At 35.9% G+C, this 22,662-nt stretch overlaps 2 protein-coding genes across 2 annotated transcripts; both read right to left on the bottom strand.

Annotated features, from left to right (window-relative positions):
• Window positions 1-1,323: 1,323 nt before the first annotated feature.
• Window positions 1,324-3,670, bottom strand: LOC109007472 (ubiquitin-like domain-containing protein CIP73). The gene is made up of 2 exons (XM_018987144.2): window positions 2,370-3,670; window positions 1,324-2,226 (listed from the first exon to the last, which is right to left on the bottom strand). Exons 1-2 carry the CDS (start codon window positions 2,407-2,409, stop codon window positions 1,841-1,843), a joined length of 426 nt encoding a protein of 141 aa, XP_018842689.1. The 5' UTR covers window positions 2,410-3,670; the 3' UTR covers window positions 1,324-1,840.
• A 6,546-nt stretch (window positions 3,671-10,216) lies between these two features.
• LOC109007456 (protein RKD4) lies at window positions 10,217-22,510 on the bottom strand. The gene is made up of 4 exons (XM_018987129.1): window positions 22,392-22,510; window positions 18,692-19,193; window positions 18,063-18,199; window positions 10,217-10,301 (listed from the first exon to the last, which is right to left on the bottom strand). The coding sequence occupies exons 1-4, from the start codon at window positions 22,508-22,510 to the stop codon at window positions 10,217-10,219; spliced, it is 843 nt and encodes a 280-aa protein (XP_018842674.1).
• Between the last annotated feature and the right edge of the window lie 152 nt (window positions 22,511-22,662).

The raw sequence follows: 22,662 nt of genomic DNA, 5'->3' as shown, positions 1-22,662 counted from the left end.
TAATAGAAATCGTGTGATCAAGATCCCAAATGGCAATATATCCGTCATGATGTAGTGCGCCTCTGATCGAATCCTAGCGAATATATAACTTACTAGATCGATAGGCACCCCACGAGCGATACGTATCATAAACCTTGCCCGATCCATGCCAACCTTAATCTTGTGCTACATAGGACCAATGTTGTTTTCAATGATTATATTCATAATCTTGAAAAAACTAGATAAATCGGCATGTTTGATGCTCTTTGTCCCATCATCGGGAGGAGCATTTGGACTAACAACTAACTGCCAAACCTCATGATCAGTGAGGCCATTGACTTGATCTACATCAGTGCCCTCATCCTCAGTCGTCTCCCCATCACCCACATCTGTAGACTCCCTAGGCACCACATTCAGATATATAGTGGGCAATCAAAGGATACCAACAAAATCGGTGAGTGTGTCCACAGAAAATGTAACTGAGGCTCCCCAGACCAAGATCGTATATGCATTGTTATCTCGGCTGGCACCATCGAGCGCTCTATAAAACTCAGATACGATGTCAATAAAGAAAGTAATGTGCCTCCTTTCGTCCTTCTACTCAAAGATTGCTGTCCAACCACGCTTGGACAAACACCTGACCAATCGTTCAGTCTGGTCTCGATATCTGAAAATGGTTCAAACCCTTTTGGACAATCACAAGGGTTAGATGAATTATTGTTATAAATACCGAATGCACCACACAATGCATAGACATTTGAAAGTGATCTCAGTCGAGCACAAAGTACAGTCCACGGCTGGCTCAGCTACTGCGACCCAATTTCCATGATCTGTTCGGTAGAAGTAATCGAAAGATGTGCATCGAGAGAAATAATAGAAAGCTCAGAATAAGTAAAGTAGGTTTCATTTTCATTTGACACCAAACTTGTGTTGTTGGAGAACAAAGATGAATTGTTCCAGAATCCAATAAACATGGGAGTTGTTTCACTCTAAGATAAATTGAATGACTCCATTTGGGTCTAGACCGAACGAGACCACACCCGGTGATGGATCTTCTAAATTTCTCCATGAAATAAGTTGCTTCGGTACTTTTCCTACCTTATCGATTCCAAGCTTTGCACCTGACGGCCATGTATCAGTTGGATGATCGAAACTCTCCCAAAATATAGTAGAATGGTTCGACCTATCTCTTAAAACAAAGTTCCCATCACCAAGAAGTGCCACTTCAGTTGAATTTGACGGGAGATGCCTTAAATCTTGTTATGAACCTGCTGGGTAACTCTAGTAAAAATCGAAAAATAAAATGGAAATAGATGAAAAGGAAACAGATGATAGAGCATTCGAGATACCGTGCCTCCAAATGAAAACCACAAGTTTCAACAAAAAAGTCCAGAATAATCTCTCTCTAACCATCCCTCCTATTCCCTCGCAGGGGTAACTCAGAACAAATATGAAAACAACACGTGGAAAGTAATAACCGACAACAAGAATTTAACTATTACAACGGAAAAAATTGCAAAATATTCAGGACCCAAAACGCTGTGTCTCATTGACAGGCCTTCAAGTCAAATGGTGACAGACCCACTTCACTCCTTCGACCTTGCTCGACTGAACCCTCCCTCTCTCCTCTGTCTTCACTTCCATGGAGGTTCATAACACTCTCCCCCCTTTAAAAAAAACTTGCCCACAAGGTTTATAGCTCTGGTGCAATTGTCATATACCTCCAAGAGAAGAGTATAGAGCTGAAAAACCATTATCCATTGTCAGGATACTGGCATAAAATGTCCAACCATCGGGGTAAAAAATAAGTATATTCTTTTCACCCATGTTAAATTGCCAATGGCTTGTAGTTGGAGTAGGATCAATTGCTGTATGATTTGGTAAACCCTCCGACGATGGTGGAAGGGGATGGATGTCGAACAATAAGATGTAAGGTATAACCATCTTCAACATGATCGGAAGAGAGGAGTTCATCATCCTTTAGAACCCTTCTGCGGCCTATTAGGCATTGCTGCTCTAACAACACATTAGTGATGGAAGCAATCAACTTTTTTAAAGCAGGAACTGGCACCTGTTTATCAACTCTCGGAGTATATGTTTGAGAATCCAATGTTGTTATTTTTGTTTCCATTGTTAGTTCAGAACCTCCAGCCTCATCAACCCTAGGAATTGCATCCGCACCATTACTTCCCATCTTCCTCAGAAGCTTCAAATAAAGAACCAAGTCACCCATCTTGCAAGTTCCATCTATGATTAAGTGAAAAGTAACAACATTAGACCAAATTCCATTCTTCAACATAAGGTAAATTATTGAGACTGTTTTTGGTAATTTGCATTCCATAAAAAGAGCATAAACAACCATATTGAAAGTATTCACACTTTCACTATACCCATATATACGAAATCAATTCCCAGTACATCTCCCAACATCTATGGATCTCACTCAACTTCAATAGGTGACCCAAAAGCTTATTCCACGCCTGAGTCATAACTGAATAACTCTCGGTCCTCAACTTCTTGATCACTTCATAAGCACATCAGTCTCCCCAATCTGAGTACAAACCCTGATCAATGCATCAAACATTGTTGGACTTGAATCAGATGCTTTATAACTATTTGTCAACCCTTCCAAAGCCTTCAGGGGAGGCACGCCAGCTACATACATCAAGTTCCCCATAATTTTTTTTCAACTTCCTCTATCAAAGGGCCACAAGCCATGCTCTTCCATCAATTGATATTCCCAAAGCTTTAGTAAATTTACTCCATACCACCCCAAAACACCCCCTAAGTGGCAATATCTCAAACAATTGAGGTGCAATATTTCCCCCTTCATCCAATTTACTTCCATTCTTTGGAAGAGCCTCCTGCCACTCAACAACCAACAAACCAACAACCATCAAACAAACACTTTCAAAATCAACAGATGAAAAGGCACAAATGAGCTTGTACTCGGCAACAAAGTTGAGTACGTCATAACAAGTGGAGGCAGGGTACCGTGTGCAACGATTGCAGGCACAAGAAAAGCTCCAAGAAGTGCGGCGTCGCCCAAGAACAAAGGCCCTAACCTAAGCCTTGAGAGGGATTATACTCCTTTTTCTACCTTGCTCGACTGAACCGTCCCTCTCTCCTCTGTCTTCACCTCCATGAAGGTTCATAACAAATTTGTGGACCAAAATGGTATCACGGAGGATGCTTGAGAAGGCCTAGATTGCCGTCATTCAAGAATTCGAGTCTTGAAGCTGCTGGGTCACGAGACAAATGGTTTTCTCTATTTGCTACCCAAACAATCCTCAGGTCTTCTAACATTTTGTACCAAATCCCCAGGTAGATTTTTGAAGAATTACCTCGTTTCAAATTTGTTATTATGAGACGATAGGCTGTCGGCAGTATACGCTGAGAGTGACTCACCCATCGAAAGGGTATCATCTGCAACAGAGAAGCATTCTCTGAGGAGTAGAAGCAGAACCAAGATTAGAGGAATGCCTCGGTTGTATCAATAGCCATATCCCTCAATAAACATGCAGCACCTCAAATTGTAGTTACATGAAGACACCATAAGATCAATGATGACGATGCATGCATGCTAGAAATAATCGACTGAACAAGAAAGCTTTATATCATAAGAATGTTTACCGGCAGACCATTCACTTTCATATGTACATGTACACATGTATAGTTACTTAACACCAACCGTTAGTATAGGACATGAAACGTCAGAAACCTCATCGAGGACATTAAACTCTGGAATGTTTGAGCATTGCAGATATATAGTATCCATCATAATATAACGCCAAGAAATATATTACTATTATAATTGAAAGACGTCCAAGAAACGTTAAAGGATATCATGTGTAGAAGAAACTAGGAAAAATTCGGACCGTGACGCGGTACTTACAGCTAATCGTTTGCGTGTTAGCATGCATGCAAACAAGAAAAAAACTTATCGGGTTCTTGTTTTGCTTCACACTGTAAGAGTTTTATTTAAACTCTATGTCCCACACACTTATATCCTGATAGGTTTTAAATAGTTCAATACTTATCACTTAATTGATAAGTCATAATGAGATAAGATTAACTCTAATAAGATAAGATTAAGAGCAATGCTAGATACAGTCCCCAAATGGGGACTGCAATGTAAGCATAGGTAATTTTATCTTTAATTTTTTTTAAAATTACAAAACTATCCCTCCTAAAATGATGTTTTTTCTCATTTAATAAAGGGCCTACACATACAGTCTCCAAGTGGGGACTGCAAATAGAATTTCTCTTGGGATAAGATTAACTCCAATAAGATAAAATTAACTCTATATCTAATTATAATGAGACACAAAGTCTCTAAATTTTTTTATGGTCATAAGTCTATAAATAGTACTGAGGAGTTAAAGGTTCTCAGTTACAACATTATTGTGCCTCTAGCTATCGAGAGGCACTCGGAAGTAAAGTTGTTAGGGTAATCATTCTCTCATAATCAGGTCATATTCTCTATCAAACTGTAATAGAGGGAGGTACGTTTTCTAACTGTTGTTATTTTATTATCGTGGATCATAGAAAATCAAAGATCCAATTATAATGTTCATGTTAAAATATTTAACATGTGATATCAGAGGTTTAGGTTATAGACTTTTTATGGTCTCGATAAAATATAAATTTGATATTATCGTATATATATTAATTTAATATCATAATACCGTGTACTTCTCTCATTTTATGTTGATGTATTTCTATAAAAGAAAAACTCACGTGATTGTGAACCATTCTACGAAGTATTGATGCATTTGCTTCAATCTTTTTTTGGATTTTATTTTATTTTCTCCCTCATTGTTTGCACTGTGTTGGTAGTTGAGGAGCCGTTGTATGTGTTGAAAGTATACAATGTAAGTTGGCCGAAGTCCCTTACCGGTGATTTGAGGACGTATGACGACTTTAAAAGGCAGTGTAAAGGGGTCGAGAAGCCCCGATCGGATGATAAGAATATTTTGTGGGTTTTCATTGATACAAAAGAAAAATCATAGAGGTGAAGCCACTAAGTGGGGGGTGGCGCAAGGTGATCGGAGTACTATGTTGGCACCTCAGGATGGGAAACTACCACCACCACCATATAGATTCTCAGTATGGTGGCTCGATCCATCTCTGAGATGGATTTCTTGAAAAACAATACTATGAAGTACAGTGTTTAGTGCTGAGAGGAGGTTGAGAACCTCCTCGTCTACATCTTTGTAATGGTGGCAGAGGGCTTTAAAGCCCACTAACCATGGCGGTATTCTGGTAAAAAAAATGGGGGGTAGTGAGTTTGACGTGTCGGTGGGAGGTGGTTGGGGACACCATGCCGTCCTCTCCTCGCCGGCAATGCCCGCAACTGTGGCAGGCCAGAGTTGGAAGAACTCTGATGCGATGATTGTTGAAGGAAGAAGAAAGAGCCTCAGATTTTTTCTTTCAAAATAGAAGGGTTGGGTTGTAGAGTCGGGTAGTGGGCTCTGGCCCAGTCCAAGATTAAAAAAAAAAAAAAAAAAAAAATTCAACGGGCTAGTATAAATGGGCCACTGTTGTGGCCCAGCCCAATAAAAGAAAGAAAGAAAGAAAAGAAATTTTCTTTTCTTTTATGTGCATGTTATTATTGTTGAATACATGTATTAAATTTTATTTTTCTTTTATGTACATGTTATTATTGTTAAATACATGTATGAATTCTTTAATATTTATTTTGGCTCTTAGTTAAATTATTATGCCATATATAATTGTTTATCCAATATGGGGCAAATGATTTACACCAAAATTAAAGAAAAGATTGGTTGCCCAATGGTACAAGATTTTCTTAAATTTTGATAAAAAAAAAATCATTAAACTCCATAGTAAGGTGGATATGGTAGAGTGAATAATTTTGTATGTCAATATCTACTCCCAAATGAGGATTTTGATGATACTACTAGTTCATTCATTAAAGTCAAGTTGGAGTGAACAATTTGTGTGTCAAGGAATAGTACATCAATTATTATTGAGAATAGTGATAAGGTTAAAAAAAATACAATATTTAAAAAGATTGAATTAATTACTACATATCAAATTGTAGGAATTTTTTAGTTTTGTGCATAATAGTTTACTTCAGAGGCATTATTATTTCATTAAAGTAATGAGATATGAACAAGTTGGTAACATAGTTGTTAGCTACATATCAACTTAGTTTGCTAATTTGTATGGAAAATTATTTGTATCTTTTGGAAAAGGAATCAGATGATGGTGATGAAAATATAAGAATTGTGTCAATTGAAGTTTGAAAAAAACAACGAGCCATAAAGATTTAAGTGTCCTAAGCATAAGATATGATTTGAAGGGAAGGGTAAACCCTTTTTTTGTATAAGTTTCGAATAAGATCTTATACATATTTATACATTATTATTAGATTAAATTCGAGTGTAAATGTTCATATTTATTTTGTCTGTATAAGTTTCAAATCAAACTCTATAAATGTTGATACTTATTTTAGTGGTTGAAGTCAACTACAATGTTCGAAATTTTAAATTGTTTCAAAATACCATTTATATTTGTTCCATTTTTCCTTCCAATAAAATTTTTATTTGTCATGTCATCATAATAGTGCTTTTGTTAAAATGTTTTCCTTTTCACTCATGAGATATGTATTGAAACCAAATGAAAAATTATTTATGAAAAATTTTTACAATTTGTGGCATAGAATTTAAACATAATTTGTGAGATAAAAGTTTGGAGAATATATCCAATAAAAGTTATAGAGATTAGTAAATAAAATATTTTTTGCATTTAGATTTTCTAATCTCAGGATGTGTGTTGGTTAATATAAAATGAAATTAAATCAAACATTTCAAGAAAAGATAGTACAAGTAATAGAGAGTTTCTTGAGATAATGCATATAGATGCATGTAAACCTTTTTTTCTATAATATTTGATAGATAGAAGTATTTCATTACTTTTATAGATGATTTTCATAGTATGAATGTATCTATCTACTACATGAGAAGTCTTAACTTGTTAGTAATTCTTGAGGTACTTCTCATGGAGAGGAATTGCAATTAGATAGAAATGTGAAAATCATTGAATTTAATTGAACTAGTGAGTGCCAGGAAAAATATTATAAGTCAAGCCATAATCATGACCTATTTTGTTAACTTCTTGAAAATACGTGCAATAAGATTATTAAAGATAATGGCATATGGCTTAAATTGTGATTCTAGTAAGTAGTCTTAAAGACTTATTTTGAGTTGTAGAGTGATAGGTACTTGATTTAAGGTATATACATGCATGAATAGTCAATCTAAAGTAAGAATTTACAATCAAAATGAAAGAAAGTTGGATCATATAATAGTTAATACGTACATTATTGATTACTCAGGGAGATCCAAATGATTTAGATTGTATTGTCTCTATTCATAGTTAGAATTTTGAGGAAATTGAAATGTCATATTCCTTATGCTTGGCAAAATCAGTAGGAGCATAGAAACTAGAGATGCAATTGTTGTGAAGTGCATTCTTGTACTTCGAAAATGCTTATAGTTCATTTTATGTTTATCTTCATGATAACATGGAACAACAAGCAAATGATCATTTACCTCATTAGAGAAACATCATTGAAGAATTGGCCATGGACACATCAGAATAGATAATCCCATGTGATTTTCTTGATTTGATTTTTGGTTAGGTTATGTGGTGTATTTTCAAAATTTAAATTTGACATAGAAATAAATGAAGGACTGCATATGTTTTCACAAGTTATAGAAATAAGTGATTTTATAAAATGCCAATGTATAAAAGAGTAACTGAAATCATGAATCAACGTAAAGTTTGTAATTTCGTCTAAATTGTCTGAAATGTATAAAAAATCAAATGTAAATAGGTGTTGGAGACAAAACCCTAACTTTAAAGGCAATATTGAACGATATAAAGTCAGACTTGTAATTACGAATTTCTCTCATAAATGAGCATTAATTATAAAGAGATTTCTAATAAACCCGAAAGAACTCATTAAGAATCACTATGATATTAGTAGCTCATTGTGATATAGAGTTACATCAAATAAATGTAAAAATAATTATAGAGTGAAAGTCTAAAGTCTACAAGAAATGAATAAAATGGTTATTTAGAAAATGTAACAGATGTTTTAAAAATTGATATCTGAAATTTGATAATACCAATACTGTTTTTGGATTTAAGAAAAATATTTATTATTAATTTATATAATCTATGATTAGTAAGAGTATATTTTTTTTTTTTTGATAATAGTAAGAGTATATTTGTATTTATAGTCATACATGTATATGAATTTTTGGTCAGTATGAACCATGGTTTGTAGTATGACATTAAGTTATGTCTCTAAATAACTTTAAAAATGAAATTTATGAATGAGACATCATTTGTAATTGGGATTGAATTTTAATACCAAGAAGATGACAGTTAGGATTGTCTCAGTATAGTTGCATAGAGTTTTAGAAAATTTATATGAAGAATTTTTGTCTAATAGATACTTTAAAAATAAAATGTAACATCCTCAGTATTTTACAGTGTCTTCGAATTGATTAAATTGTTAAGGAAATCCTGTATATAATTGTTATAATAAATTTGATGATCACACAAACTTGTATAAGGTTGAATATCAATTTTTCAGTTGGCATTCTTAGTTGTTGCCAAAGTAACCCAAGGATGTTTGACCCCAAAAGCTATGAAAAGAGTGCAAGGTTATTTGCAAGAAATTAAAGCATATATTGTTGCCTTAAGAAGAACAGATACTTTTAAGATAACTGATTATTCTGATCCTATTTTGTGGGATTACTCTAATGATGAAAAATATAATTATGGTTATGTATTTTACTATCTAGTAGAGTTATTCTATGGAAAAGTATGAGGCAGTTCTCTTACTGCTTTATGTGAAATAGGGATTGAGTTTGTAGTATGTTTTGAGGCCACAATATATGGTACCTGACTGAGGAAATTTATTTAAGGATTTGGAATTGTCAACTTATAGCCAAGCCGCTAAGAAAGTATTGCAAAAATTTCTCAGAATATTTTTTTCTCTGAATGATAAATATTTAATGAAGTTTTAAATATCTAAGCATTAAGAAGAAAGTACAGAAACAAATATGTCCATAACAATAGTGTGTTAATGATTATACTTTAAAGGACATGTTGAAAAGATGTGTCATATGCTTATACCCATGATGTAAACGTGTTAAAAGGATCATTGATATGCTGAGTATTTTGTTACTGGACATTGAAAGATATCTATTATGCTTGTTTCTGTTTTCTTGTCTTTACACTTTACATATACATTAAATGGTGTAGATGAATGATGACAAGATAATGTCTACAATAGACATGAATTGGAACCCTAGGCATTACAGTATTAGCCTTAATTGTCTCAATTAAATATCGTGTTGAATTAAGTTACTAGTATTGTGGTACATGGAAGAGAATTTGTTGGACATATAACAGAAGACCACCATGACTCGCATTTGTAGCTGGTTTGACATTGATATTACGGAACTCATGTAATGTATTTTGAGTTATGAAAGTTTTCTGGAAATTAATTTGCGTAGTATGGTTAATTTCTTATAATAAACTCATGAATGAAAAATATTATTTTATGGACCTACGGGCCAAGTGGGAGAATGTAAGAGTTTAATTTAAACTCTATGTCCCACACACTCATATCCTGATGGATTTAAAATAGTTTAATACTTATCACTTAATTGATGAGTCAGAATGGGATAAGATTAACTCCAATGAGATATTATCCAAGTTTCTCTCGTAAGCTTCTCCAACCCCCCGTGAGGAGCTCCATCGCCCATACCAGTACACCATCATCTCCCTCCCTCCCTCCTTACTCCCCCCCTCCCCCCAACCTTTCAAACACCAATCAGTCCCAAAAATCTTTCCTTTTTCTTCCTCTTCTCCGTCTGACCCCACAAACCAATCAACCTCTCTTGTCCCAAAAATCTTTCTTTTGTCTCTTACATTCCCATCTTATCCCACCAACCAATCAACCTCCTTTTTCCTCTTCCACTCTCAAACAATGGACCCCTCCCAAGACCTCGACAGCATAATATCGCTCACAGAAGCTCTCTCATGGGAGCAATTGAAGCTGGACCCCGCTACGAATGCCGCCATTCACACTTTGAAGCATACTCTGGTGGGTCGTCTCGTCTCCTCCCATCCACTCAACAAGTACACCTTCCACTCCATCATAAAAGTCTTTTGGAATTTTGTTGAGGGTCTAACCATAGAAGATATAGAGAATAACACATTTTTCTTCACTTTTCCCTTGTCCTTCGACAAAGACCGTGTCATCTCCTAAAGTCCTTGGAATTTCTGAGGTTTTCATATGGTTCTGCAACAATGGAACCCTGCCTTAAGTCTCCCTGAAATAGACCTAGACCACACGGCCTTCTGGCTCCAGATCCATGGCCTCTCCCTTGAGTTAATGACCTCAGATACTGCAAAACAAATAAGAACTCTAGGTTCCATTATTGAAATAGACTACACCACCTATGTTGATTATTTCTCATGTCTTGGAGCCCCTCCAAAAAATGCCTTCGCCTTAAACTTAGAGTCAAAGTATTGACCCCATTGCAAGCTAGTTTTTTTCTTCCTCGTCCAAATCATAGTCCTGCAAAATTTCTTTCAAGTATGAGAGACTCTCAGACTTCTGCTGCTCATGCGGAAGACTAGGTCACACTCACCATCAGTGCCCTCTTTCCTCACACCAATTTGACCCTCAACCATTTGGCCCTTGGATGAGGGCAGACTCCCCCACCCCAACCAGAGCTGATAACCCAAACCAAAAACTTCCTCAACGTTTAGAGTCCCATCCTTATCCCTATGGCTCCCCATCCCGAGCCCTAACTCATCAGGGCATAGAACTAGATGATCTAGTCCCCACCCATTCCCCTTTTGATCCAAAAAAAGGAAAATAAAAAATGGAGTATCACCCCTCCAACCAGCTTGAGACCAACCCCCACCATGAAAACCACCAAAAAATCACTGTAGAAACCACCCTTAGTCTTCCATGCATGCAAGACAATTTTTCAAAATCCCTTTCTGCTCCCTTTGGTCTCACGACGTCACAGCCCCCAAATGAAACATCAGCATTAAATTCTAGTCGGTATGCCGCCTTCTTTTCCCTCTCCAGCTCACCCTGGCCAACACATAGGAACATTCTATCCCTTTCTAGCCCACAACACCAAAATTCCACCCACCAACCAGACCACCAAATCCAACAAAACCAACAAATCCCAATGTTGACCCAATCCTTTGCACATAATCAATTTTCTGATCCAGTAGACTGTCCAGCAAACCCACCCTTACTCCACATGAACCAACACACACTCTCGGCCCTTCTTTATTCAAAATCATCATCTCCCAATTTGACCACTTGCTAAGCCCAGCAAATCTAACTCACCCAAACAACAAAATGTCTCTTCTGGTGAGCCCATCAGGCAAAGCAATCCTCTCCCTCAGCCCTATGGCATCTGACTTAACCCACTTAAACAACCCTCCACCGCTACAAACCCTCCCATCACAATAAATCTCCTTTATAACTCAACCTAATCCATCTACCCCCTTCCAATCAAAACCCCCATCTCCCTTAGGCACAAATACTTCTCCAAAAAAATACCCCCTGATTTACAACTTTCCATTGCAAATCAACCATTCATTCAATAGAAAAGGAAGCTCACCATTACCAGAGAGGAACCAATCCATTGCAACTCTTTATGAGCTTATCAGCACCAACCCAGCATGAGAAGAGTCCCAACAGATCCTCCCTCTCCCCAACTCTGGCATAAATGTTCCCTCTGAAGAGAACCTCACTTTGGCTGCTTACATATCCACTCAAAAGGAGAAATCTAGCATCAAGCAACGTCCCAACCCAAAAAATCCCAGATACAATCCTTACCAAAAGCATGATAAGTCCTCTGCAGAAAGCAGCTCCCCAAATCCAACATCCAGTTCTTCTCTATCACACCAAAGGTCAAAGTGGCAGACCCAAAACTACCACCCCCATTGCAATGAAGCTCATCTCCTGGAACTGTAGGGGCCGATCCCATGCCATGAGAAGTCTTAGGGCAACCATCAAGACTCATCAACCTGATGGAGTCTTCCTTGCTGAGACACTTTTGCAATCTGTTAATACTCCCGATATTGTAAATAGGATAGGATTTTCCTTTTATGTATATATGCCCCCACTAGGTAGATGGGTAGGCCTTTTGTTTATGTGGAAATAAGGACTTGAGGTAGAAATTGGAAATATCTCTAGTAATATTATTACTCTTTTGGTGCATTCTGATCCTGTTTACAATCCTTGGCTACTAACTCTTGTTTACTCTCTTGCACAAAACAAGGATAAACAGACCTTTTGGGATCACCTAAATTCCATTATTAATGCTTTTACTGGACCTTGGTTAGATATTGGAGATTTTAACTCCATTACTAAACAATCTGGAAAAAAAAGGTGGCTTTCCCTTTACATGTTCCTCCAATCCTTCGAGTTTAACCTCTCTTAAGAACCACAATGGTTTCATAGACCTAGGATCATCCGGCCTTCCTTTCACATGGTCCAACAAAAGACATGGTTTGGCTAATATTAGAGAAAGACTTGATAGAGGCATTGTTAATACCTAATGGAGAATGTTTTTCCCAGATGCTCACCTCATAAACCTCCCCATGGACTCCTCTTACCATAACCCCATCATTCTCTCCACCAAAGGTACAATCAACTAGAAAAAGCCTTTCAAGTTTGAGGTGTTTTGGACTAGGGACTCATCCAATTTTGAAGTAGTCAATAGGGCTTGGAACAGGTACTTTTTTGGCACCCCTACTTATAAACTCTGCAAAAAGTTAAAAGCTACAAAAACTACACTAAAATCTAGAAAAGACAAACTTTTGGGAATATCCAAGCTGGTATTTCCTTCATTAAATAAGCCCTTTCAAAAATCCAATCATCCTCAACTGGTTTGTTTGACAGATACCTAGAGAAATCCCTTCAACAAAACCTTAATGAACTATTGAGGAGAGAAGAGAAGCTATGAAAACATAAATCTCGTTTGATTTGGCTCACCACAAGAGACCTATACACAAAATTTTTCCACCTATCCACCATTATCAACAGAGGAAGCAACTCTATTGATAATATCAAAACTGGCCTAGGAATGTGGACATCCGATCCAAACATTATCCAAAACTCCTTCATTGATCATTTCATAAAGATCTTCAACACATCCAATCCTAATTTACCTAAAAAACTTGACATGCGCTTCCTTGAAAAAATCACTCAAGCCCAAAGTGAGTTCCTCAACTCAATTCCAGATGACACTGAGATTAATAAGGCTATCAAAGACACCCCATTCACAAAGGCCCTTGGCCTTGATGGTTTCACATAGCTCTTTTACAAGCACTATTGGGAGATGGTCCAACTTGATATGCTGAAAGCTATCAAAAATTTCTTTCAATATGGTCATCTCCTCAAGGAAATGAACCACACTCATATAGCCTTAATTCCAAAAGTCAAATTACCAAATTCTATCAAGTGATATAGACCAATCAGCCTTGCCAATGTGTGCTATAAAATCAACTCAAAAATCTTGGCCAATTGTCTAAAGCTCATTTTACCCTCTATTATATCCCCCTTTAACACATCTTTTGTTCTTGGGCGCATTATCTAAGAAAACACCATTATAGCCCAAGAAATTTTTCCCATCATGAAAAGAAAAGAAAGTCTGGACTCATGGCCATCAAAATTGATATTGAGAAAGCTTTTGATTCTATAGAGTGGCCCTTCATAATTCTGGTCTTAAAAAGTCTTAGTTTTAGTCAAGTTTGGATTAATTGGATCTCAGAGTGCATATCCACCGTCTCATATCCGGTCCTCATCAACGGCTCCCCTCATGGTTTTATCAAGCCAACTAGAGGCCTTAGACAAGGTGACTCCTTTTCCCCTTTTCTTTTCATCTTGGGTAGTAAAGTCTTATCTAAGCTTCTCATCAAGGACACCACTTCCAATCTTCTTGAGGGAATTAAAATGGGAAAAGAAGGTCCTATCATTTCTCACTTGCTTTTTGCTGACGATCTCATTATCTTCAGTAAAGCCTCCATCCAATCAGCTCAAGCCATCCTTCAAAGTCTCACAACCTACTCAAACAAGTCTGGTCAGAAAATCCAGAACAGAAAGTCAGTCATGCAGTTCAGTGCAAACACATGCTCTCACAAAATATCATCAATTCTCTTCTCCCTTTTAGACTTTCCAATGAGCCTATCAAGCATCTAGGATTACCTCTGATCATAGGTGGATCAAAAACATCATTGTGCATTGATATCCTTGAAAAAATTCAGGCTAGACTCAGTTGTTGGAGTTCCAAACTTCTTTCCCAAGCAGGGCGCAACACTCTTATTAAATCTGTTTTGGCTTCCATGCCATCCTATCTCATGTCTTCTCTTACCATCCCCAAATTTGTTTGTAAACAGATTGACTCCCAAATAAAAAACTTTTTGTGGGGTTTTAACTCAAACAAGAAGGCCAACTTCACTCCAAAAGCTTGGCAAGCTATTTGCCAACCTAAGTACAAAATGGGTTTAGGTATCATAAGAACCAATGATTACAATTTGGCACTAATCTCAAAGATTGGGTGGAATCTAGCCAATAAAATATAAAATCTGTGCAATCAATTCATTTCTTCTAGATCCCTAAAAAACTCATCTTTCTTGGAAATCACCCCGAAGGCCTCAGACTCCTAGTTTTGGAAATGTGTTTTAAAAACTAAACCCCTCATAACAGCAAATCTTTGTTACCAAATTGTAAATGGGGCAAACACAAAAGTCTAGTATGATCCTTGGATTCCCACAACCAATTCTTTCAAGTCTTCTCCAAAAGATCAAACCATCCTTTTAGATCCAGGCTTAACAGTCTCAGCTCTGATGTTAGAACAACCAAAGAGATGGAATGATACCCTTCTTGACACTCTTTTCTCCTCTGAGTCAGTCTATGAAATTCAAAAAATCCACCTTCCTCAAACAACCAATCCACAAGCCTCTGATAAAGCTATCTGGATTAATCACCATTTAGGATCATTTTCTGTCAAATCCTCATACGATTTCATATTATCACGGCATACCTCTCAACCCTCCAGTCCATTCACAAAAACTAACTGGAAACAACTGTGGAGAATTAGGATCCGAGACAAATTGAAGTTGTTTCTTTGGAAGGTCTGCACTAATGTTCTCCTTACCAGGACCAAACTTCAATCCCCTTTATCACTTTCAGATTCTGATATTCTTTGCCCAATATGCCAATCTGAATCTGAAACCCTTGACCATCTCTTTCTAATATGTGCTCGTACTCAAATCCTTTGGAGACTCTCCCCCATGGCCCCTCAACATTTCTCAATTTGCAGCACATTTCTCAGTTAAAAATCATCCTGAATCCCTCAAAGCTGCAAATTTCAAACCTAGAATTGACGCACATTTTTCAAGTTTTTACCATTATTGCTATGGACTCTATTTGGTTTCTAAGAAATCAAATAATCCATAAGCAGCAGTGCTAACCCACTCCCACTCCCCCAATCTTCAAAATAGTGGTCAAGATCTACAATGAACACATTCTCATGTGAATTCAAAGAAACAAAATAATCTGCCTCCCCTAAAAGAGTGGTCTCCTCCCCCTCAAGGACATTTCTCACTCTCCGATGATGTAGTAGTTAGAAAGGAGGATTCCACAGCAGCTGCATCTACCAGACACCAATCATTGCATCTACCAATCCAACTTTTAGAGAAGCAATGGCAGCCAAATTAGCAATTGAAGAAGTTACTATTAGACAGATTCCAAAAATCATCATTGAAGGCAATAGTCAAGTGATAACACATGCTTTGATAAGCCCTCATCCTCTCCGGATTGGTCCATTCTCAATGTACTCACAGATATCAACTCCTTGTTGGAGTCCTTCCAGGAATGGTCCACTCAAAAAATTCATCAACATCAAAATCGATGGGCGCATAATTTGGCACAATGGGCCGCTACAAACAAGATGTTTGGATGCATACCCCTTATTAAGTTATCTGAATGTGTTCTGAAGTTTCATAGTGGTAAAGATCCCCCCTGTTTGTAATGTTCTTCCGTTTCAAGATTGTACCAGGACTTTATATTTTCTTCTATATTATGCTCAAGCTTGATTAGAAGGAAAAAAAAAAACACTTCAATGAGATAAAATTAATTCTATATATCTAATCATAGTGGGACTCAAAGTCTCTAGATTATTTGGCTAGAAGTCTATAAATTGTACTAAGGGGTTAAAGGTTCTTACTTACAACATCATTGTGCCCCTAGCCATCGGAAGACACTCAGAGGTAAAGTTGTTAATTAAAGTGAGCATTCTCTCGTAGTAAGGTCAGACTCTCTATCAAACTCATGTAATGGAGGGAGTTGCATTTTTTAACTGTTATTATTTTATTATCATGGATCATAGAAAATCGAAGATCCAACTATTAATGTTTATTTTAAAATATTTAACACACAAAAGTATTAATCAATCCCATGCATATTTATATTAAAAACCAAAAGTCCAAAAGTAATAATGTTACGACTACGTGAAGAAAAAAATCAACCCAAATTAAGAAAGAAACCAATCTTTATAAAGATCAAGCACATTGAGATTTCCTTACTTTTCAAAGATAAAAAGATCAAGTTTGTAAAGCAAAAAGAAAGTTCCACAAAAACCCATTTATTTGTATTCAATTGAAATGAAAGAGATCAAAGTTCTTACCTGGATTTCCTTTTCTTGAAACATTAAGAGAATACCATAAAATGATAATATCAAATTCTTGTAAGAACTTAAAGAACTTCGAGTGGAGAAAAATTGTGATACCCCATATGATATGGATAAGGGTATGTGGTGTATGGGATCCCACATTGCTTGGGAAGGAGAAATTCTTACTCTTTATAAGGTTCCAATGGGGCTCCAATTGTATCATTGATTAGTCCTTTTAGAGTATAGGCCATGTGGTTTGGGCCTTCTATTGGGGCATTACAAATGGTATTAGAGATTATCCCAACCAGAAATGTGGGACTTGAGCCGTGCCACCTACAATGGACAGGCCCGACGAGGACGTCGAGAATTTAAGAGGGCTAGATTGTGATACCCCATATGATATGGATAAGTGTCGGTGGTGTATGAGATCCCACATTGCTTGGGAAGGAGAAATTCTTACTCTTTATAAGATTCCAATGAGGTTTCCATTGTATCATTGACTAGTCCTTTTTGAGTATAGGCCATGTGGTTTGGGCCTTCTATTGGGGCCTTACAAAAATAGATACACAAATTAGTTGGCCCTACACTATTTTCTTCTATTAAAGAGAACGAACCTGCAATTTTATTCATGATTTCTCACTTAGGGTGGAGGAATACTGTGATTAAAACTTCGGACTCTATGTCGTTTACAAAAATCAACATTAATCCAAAGTTTGAGGTATTTATATAGATTTGTGTGTGTGTGTGTGTGTATTATATATATGAGTGGGCGGGTGAGGTAGCCCCCCAACCGCCGCTTGTATATCTATCTTTTAGGAAGGAACCCACCTGCACCGGTCGGGCGGGTTGCTCGACCATCCCCTAGTAGCCGGGCAGGCGGTATTTATTTTCTAATTTCTTATATATATTTACTTATTTATTGTTCCTATGGAATATTGTTCACCAGCGCCCTTTCAAATCCATTAGGTTTAAATTACACGTGCATACAAATTCTTTATTCCAATATGAAATTATTCCCGAATGTGAGAAAAATATATATGTGCGTCATGTTTAGGGCTTTAGCAACAGAGTTTTAATTCCTTTGAATAGAGCATCTATAATTATCCAAAATATTGTATGCAATTATAAGAAAAGAAATTATAAATATGAGAGGTTATAAACTCTATAATATTTAGTATTAAATTTCATCGATGTGGGATGGCAATTAATTAATGTGCCATATATCATGATAATCTAGATAATTAACAAACTAGGCCTCTATCTCTCTCTACATTTAAATAATGTGCCATGAAATAAGCTGCATGTCACGCTTGAATAGCAAGAGACCTCCTCTTCTTGTAATTGGCTTTGAAACAAGCCTGCCTCAGTTTTCTCGTTCTCTCTGTCAGCTCTGCATCTGGCAGTTTCTCTAGAATTTTCTTGTGCTCCTCCAATGTCTCTATCTCTTTTGTCAAACCCAATTCCTATATACAATACCCCAAACATGATCTTCAGACTTTTCAGCAATGGATATATATATAAGATGGATTGGAAAAAAAGAGATGATTTGAGCACAAGCAAAAGTACTACTTCGGAGCTTCAACAATCTTACAATTCACCAAGTGGCAATTTCGTTGCCAAAACAATCACAGAAGTCAGATTCTCCATGCATGCATGCATGGATTTTGACACTCAAATTATAATCCTCGTAATAGGTAACACGATGCATGCAATTGAATAAAGTAGCTAGAGGTCTACACGACATGATATGATCAAGACGTGTTGTCCAGCCATAATCACAAACACGCAACAACCTACGATTTTCTTTATGATTCAACTAATTCAAGAAATCAAGTCATATCTGCAGCAAAAGAAAAAACATTGAATGATGGGTTCTATTCCTTATTGATAGCTCATATATAAGACTCATGCCTGTCATCAACTTCATTATGTTAAAACAACAGGCAGGCAGGTACCTTAACATTGTTAATGAGGGACGTCAAGCTCTTGAGCTTCCTGTGAGGCCATCGCTTGATATTAAGTTCTCTGCACCTTTTCTTCAATACAGTCAATCCCACATTCATCTTCTTTGCTGCTTTTGTTATTGGTATGTCAAAATGCTTCTGTATTTCATCCAACTCCAACACAGCCATCTTCTTCCTCCCACTTATTGTCCTCTTTTCCTCTTCAGTGTTGTTTGAGCTCTGATATTCACCCTGATGAATTATCGTGGAATATTCACTTAAGTAAGTTGCAAGATTTTCAAACTGACCAATAGAGTCTGTAACAGAGTTTAGAGGACTTTGGTCGACTGCTACATCTTCATAAAACAATGGAAAGTCAGGTTCTGCCGAGAAAAAATCAGGATTCAGAGCTTCGAAGTTTTTGAACTCAGTGATGTATAGTTGCTTGTTTCCATGTGGGAATGGAAGTGGGTCTAACTCGAAGTAACAATCCAGTGGTGGCAATTCTAATATCCTGCAGAAAGAACAACCCAAACATTTCTCTTTATATCACTACTTGTCTTACCAGCTGGGCCAGAAACAGCAATACACAAACTCTGTATTTTACTAGCATTTTCCCTTTCTAGTTCTTTAAAAGTCTTACGCAAAAAGTGGTAAAATTAATCGTTTTTCCTGCCTCGAAAATTTTACTAGCATTTTCTCTATCTTTTTCCCCATAACTTCTAAGCAGCATGCATGTAGCAGACAAAAAAATGTTAAAGAAAGTGTGTGTATATATGTATCAGAGGTTCATATGAAATACAAAAGAATGCATGCGCAAATGGCAGAATTTAGTCGATTACCTATCAGAACATTCTTCTGGGTAGTACCAGTTAAATTCATGTGGGTTGATCTCCATCTTTGGAATATTTTCTAGTACTGGCCTGGCAGAATCCATTTCACAGAAGAGAGAGAGAGAGAGAGAGAGAGAGAGAATAGAGAATGTAGAATACAGATAGCGGTATAAATTGGGGGAAGAGATGATTGAAGTTGTTGCACACGTCTTTGGGGGTTACATTTTTCGGTGGAATCTACTAAATGTGAAATTAATTAGTGAACGATTACCAATCACAGAAATGGCATGGATTCGCAATATCATCATTCATGTTTCATTAATGCTTTGCTATGTTTTTCTTATTGGTTTTACACATGACATGCATGCACATCATTCCATCTACATTGTTTATATATATATATAAAGGCCGCCTGCATGCATGCATGCATCCATCATCCCAAAAATAACTTGTTTTTCCCTTATTTATTTTGGGAAACAAAAAAAAAAAAAAAAACTTAACCAATGTGAGTTGATAATATACATGCAATATATCCCTCTTGATGATGCTTCCACTTAAGCCATTACTATTTGCAAACGACTAATTATTCTCTTTCTGATTATCTTTCTGATAATTTTTTTTTAATAAGGAAATACTGATGATAATAATTAAAAACGAGGTGAATGTCTTTTTTTTGTCATTTTGTTTTTCAAATTAAGCCTCTTTTAGTTACGCAATTCAGATGAGATGAGATAATATGTTTTATTAAAAGTTGAATAAAATATTGTTAGAATATAATTTTATAATATAATTTTTATTTTAGAATTTGAAAAAATTGAATTGTTTATTATACTTTATATGAGAGTTTAACAAAGTTGTAATGAAAAGATGAAATGGTTTTGTATATCCAAACCAAGCAGTATCCAATTTTTATGAGAAATATTCTGATCATAAAGGGATAATATAAAAATAATCTCATAAATGATGTGGTTTGATGTATTTCGTCAGATTATAAAATTATTTTTATTATAAAATAGATCTGATAGATCACATAAATCTATATTAATATATAAAATTATTTTTATGTAATTCGATCTATTACGGTGGTAATACTTGTGGACTTTTATTTATTTTGGTATCAATTTTGGGTCGTGTGTGCACATATATCAACACATCAGCACACATGCATGAATGCATGACCTGAACATCAACATTCTGAAACGATTATCGAGGTTAAGAGCATAAATTCGGATAAAAATGTATTAACTATATATAAATGATTCTAATTAATGTACATAATAAGTTGATCACTTATTACTGTCTTCAACATTTTTATTTTTTAGGTAAATTCCGTTTTAAGGTTTGATTATAATGTGGTATTTAATGGTACTGTGAGCCGTCATAACCTTCCAATATTGGGCGCCATGCATCCATTTACACATACTTTAATTTCTCTACGGCCAGTAGTACTTTTTAATTACAACTTCATGAATATTCTGAAACGATCGATCGATTGAGTAACATCTTTTTTATCACACTTCTTCCTTCATTCCATAATAAATAAGTGAAAACTTCCATAATAAATAAATTTTGGCTCTTAAAATGGATGAAAAAGGAATGGTACGTACGTGCACATTAATCGTGGCAGTCGAATTTAATGATGCAAAATTATAATAAAACACACGATGGTTTAAGAGAATAAAATGCTTTATCGAATAAAAAAAAAGAGTACAAATTAAAATATATGATTTTTCTCTTAAAAGAATAAAGAAATTAAAGCCTAATAAAAACACTCTGAACCAAATGACATGGAGGAGCTAGCCAAAGTACTCCATCACATGGAAATCAAAGAAGCCTAAATTATGTGTTTGTTTTGTTTATAATTTTTTATTTTTATAATTTTTTTTAGAGGTGTGTTTTTTCTGACCAAGCTTATGCTTAAGAAACAAAATCAATAATACTAAATACAGTTATGGGTTGTAGAAGTATCTTGCACTCTTTTTGAAAAAGAGTGAAATTCACTATTAAAAAATTAATTTTTTTTTTATGTGAATCTCGTATTTACTCGCTTGTTTCAAAGAGATTACATTGCGCTTGCGCACTCCACGACTGTAAATATCATTTCTCATTATTAAAAAATTAATTTTATAATGTTGATCTCATATTTACTATTTTTTTTTAAATCAATGCTCGGCGCTTGCATATTCTATAATTGTAAATATTATTTCTCTTGCAACAAACAATCAGTATTAGAGAAGCCTAAAATGGGAAATTATAATAGAAAACCCCTTTACAATGTCTAGGAAGTCCACATCAACAAAACATAAAGTTGGTCGCTTGATATTCAAAAGTGCATATATGTTAGATCTACACACATCTTACAATATAAATTTACAAATTAACATAATTTTAATATAATTTATTTTACAACAAAAAATCCTTTACAATTTGTTTTGGACGTGTTTCGCACTCTTGCTCGCCCCGACTTGCAACCAAAGAAACTTGAATATAAGCTTGAAGGGTATAGAAACGCCTTCGATGCATAAGTCAAATGTATTGCTCGATCAATCTTTACAATGGAGAGTAGGAGTTATGTTAACATACCTAATGGATGATCATGGATCGATATATATATATATATATATATATATATATATATATATATTACATAATAAAGAGGATGCTACACGTAGTTTGGATAAAGGATAGTAAACTGTTTTCTTCATTTCAGATTATTTACGTTTTACATTATTCTTTCATTCTTTGTAATTAGCAACTTGTAGTCGTTTTGGGTAACTGATTCAGTTAGTTTGTTAGTGAACAGTGCCTATATTTAGTTGTATTATTCTGCTTTGAGATATAATGAAATACGACACACACGGAAAAGGATTCTTCCAGACCTTCTCTGCAACTCGTCTCTTTCCCTGTTTCCTTCCGCAACCTCACATGGTATCAGAGACAGGTTAAGCGCAACCTCCATGGAAGACCAACTCGAAAGCTCTGCAGACTCTTCTTCCATTCACGCATCTGGCCATTCCAACCCCAACCCAAATACCCCTCGTACCGACAATATGGCCCGATACCTTAACTTGAGCGATCCCGGAAACCCATTTCGGCTAGATAACGGCGACAATCCCGCTGTTATTCTCGTCACTGATTTGCTCACAACCG

This window comes from Juglans regia, chromosome 16 (genome assembly GCF_001411555.2).
Source record: "Juglans regia cultivar Chandler chromosome 16, Walnut 2.0, whole genome shotgun sequence".
In the NCBI taxonomy this organism is placed as follows: domain Eukaryota; kingdom Viridiplantae; phylum Streptophyta; class Magnoliopsida; order Fagales; family Juglandaceae; genus Juglans; species Juglans regia.
The sequence above is the reverse complement of the archived record's forward strand: the minus strand, read 5'-3'. Positions and strand labels throughout refer to the sequence as shown.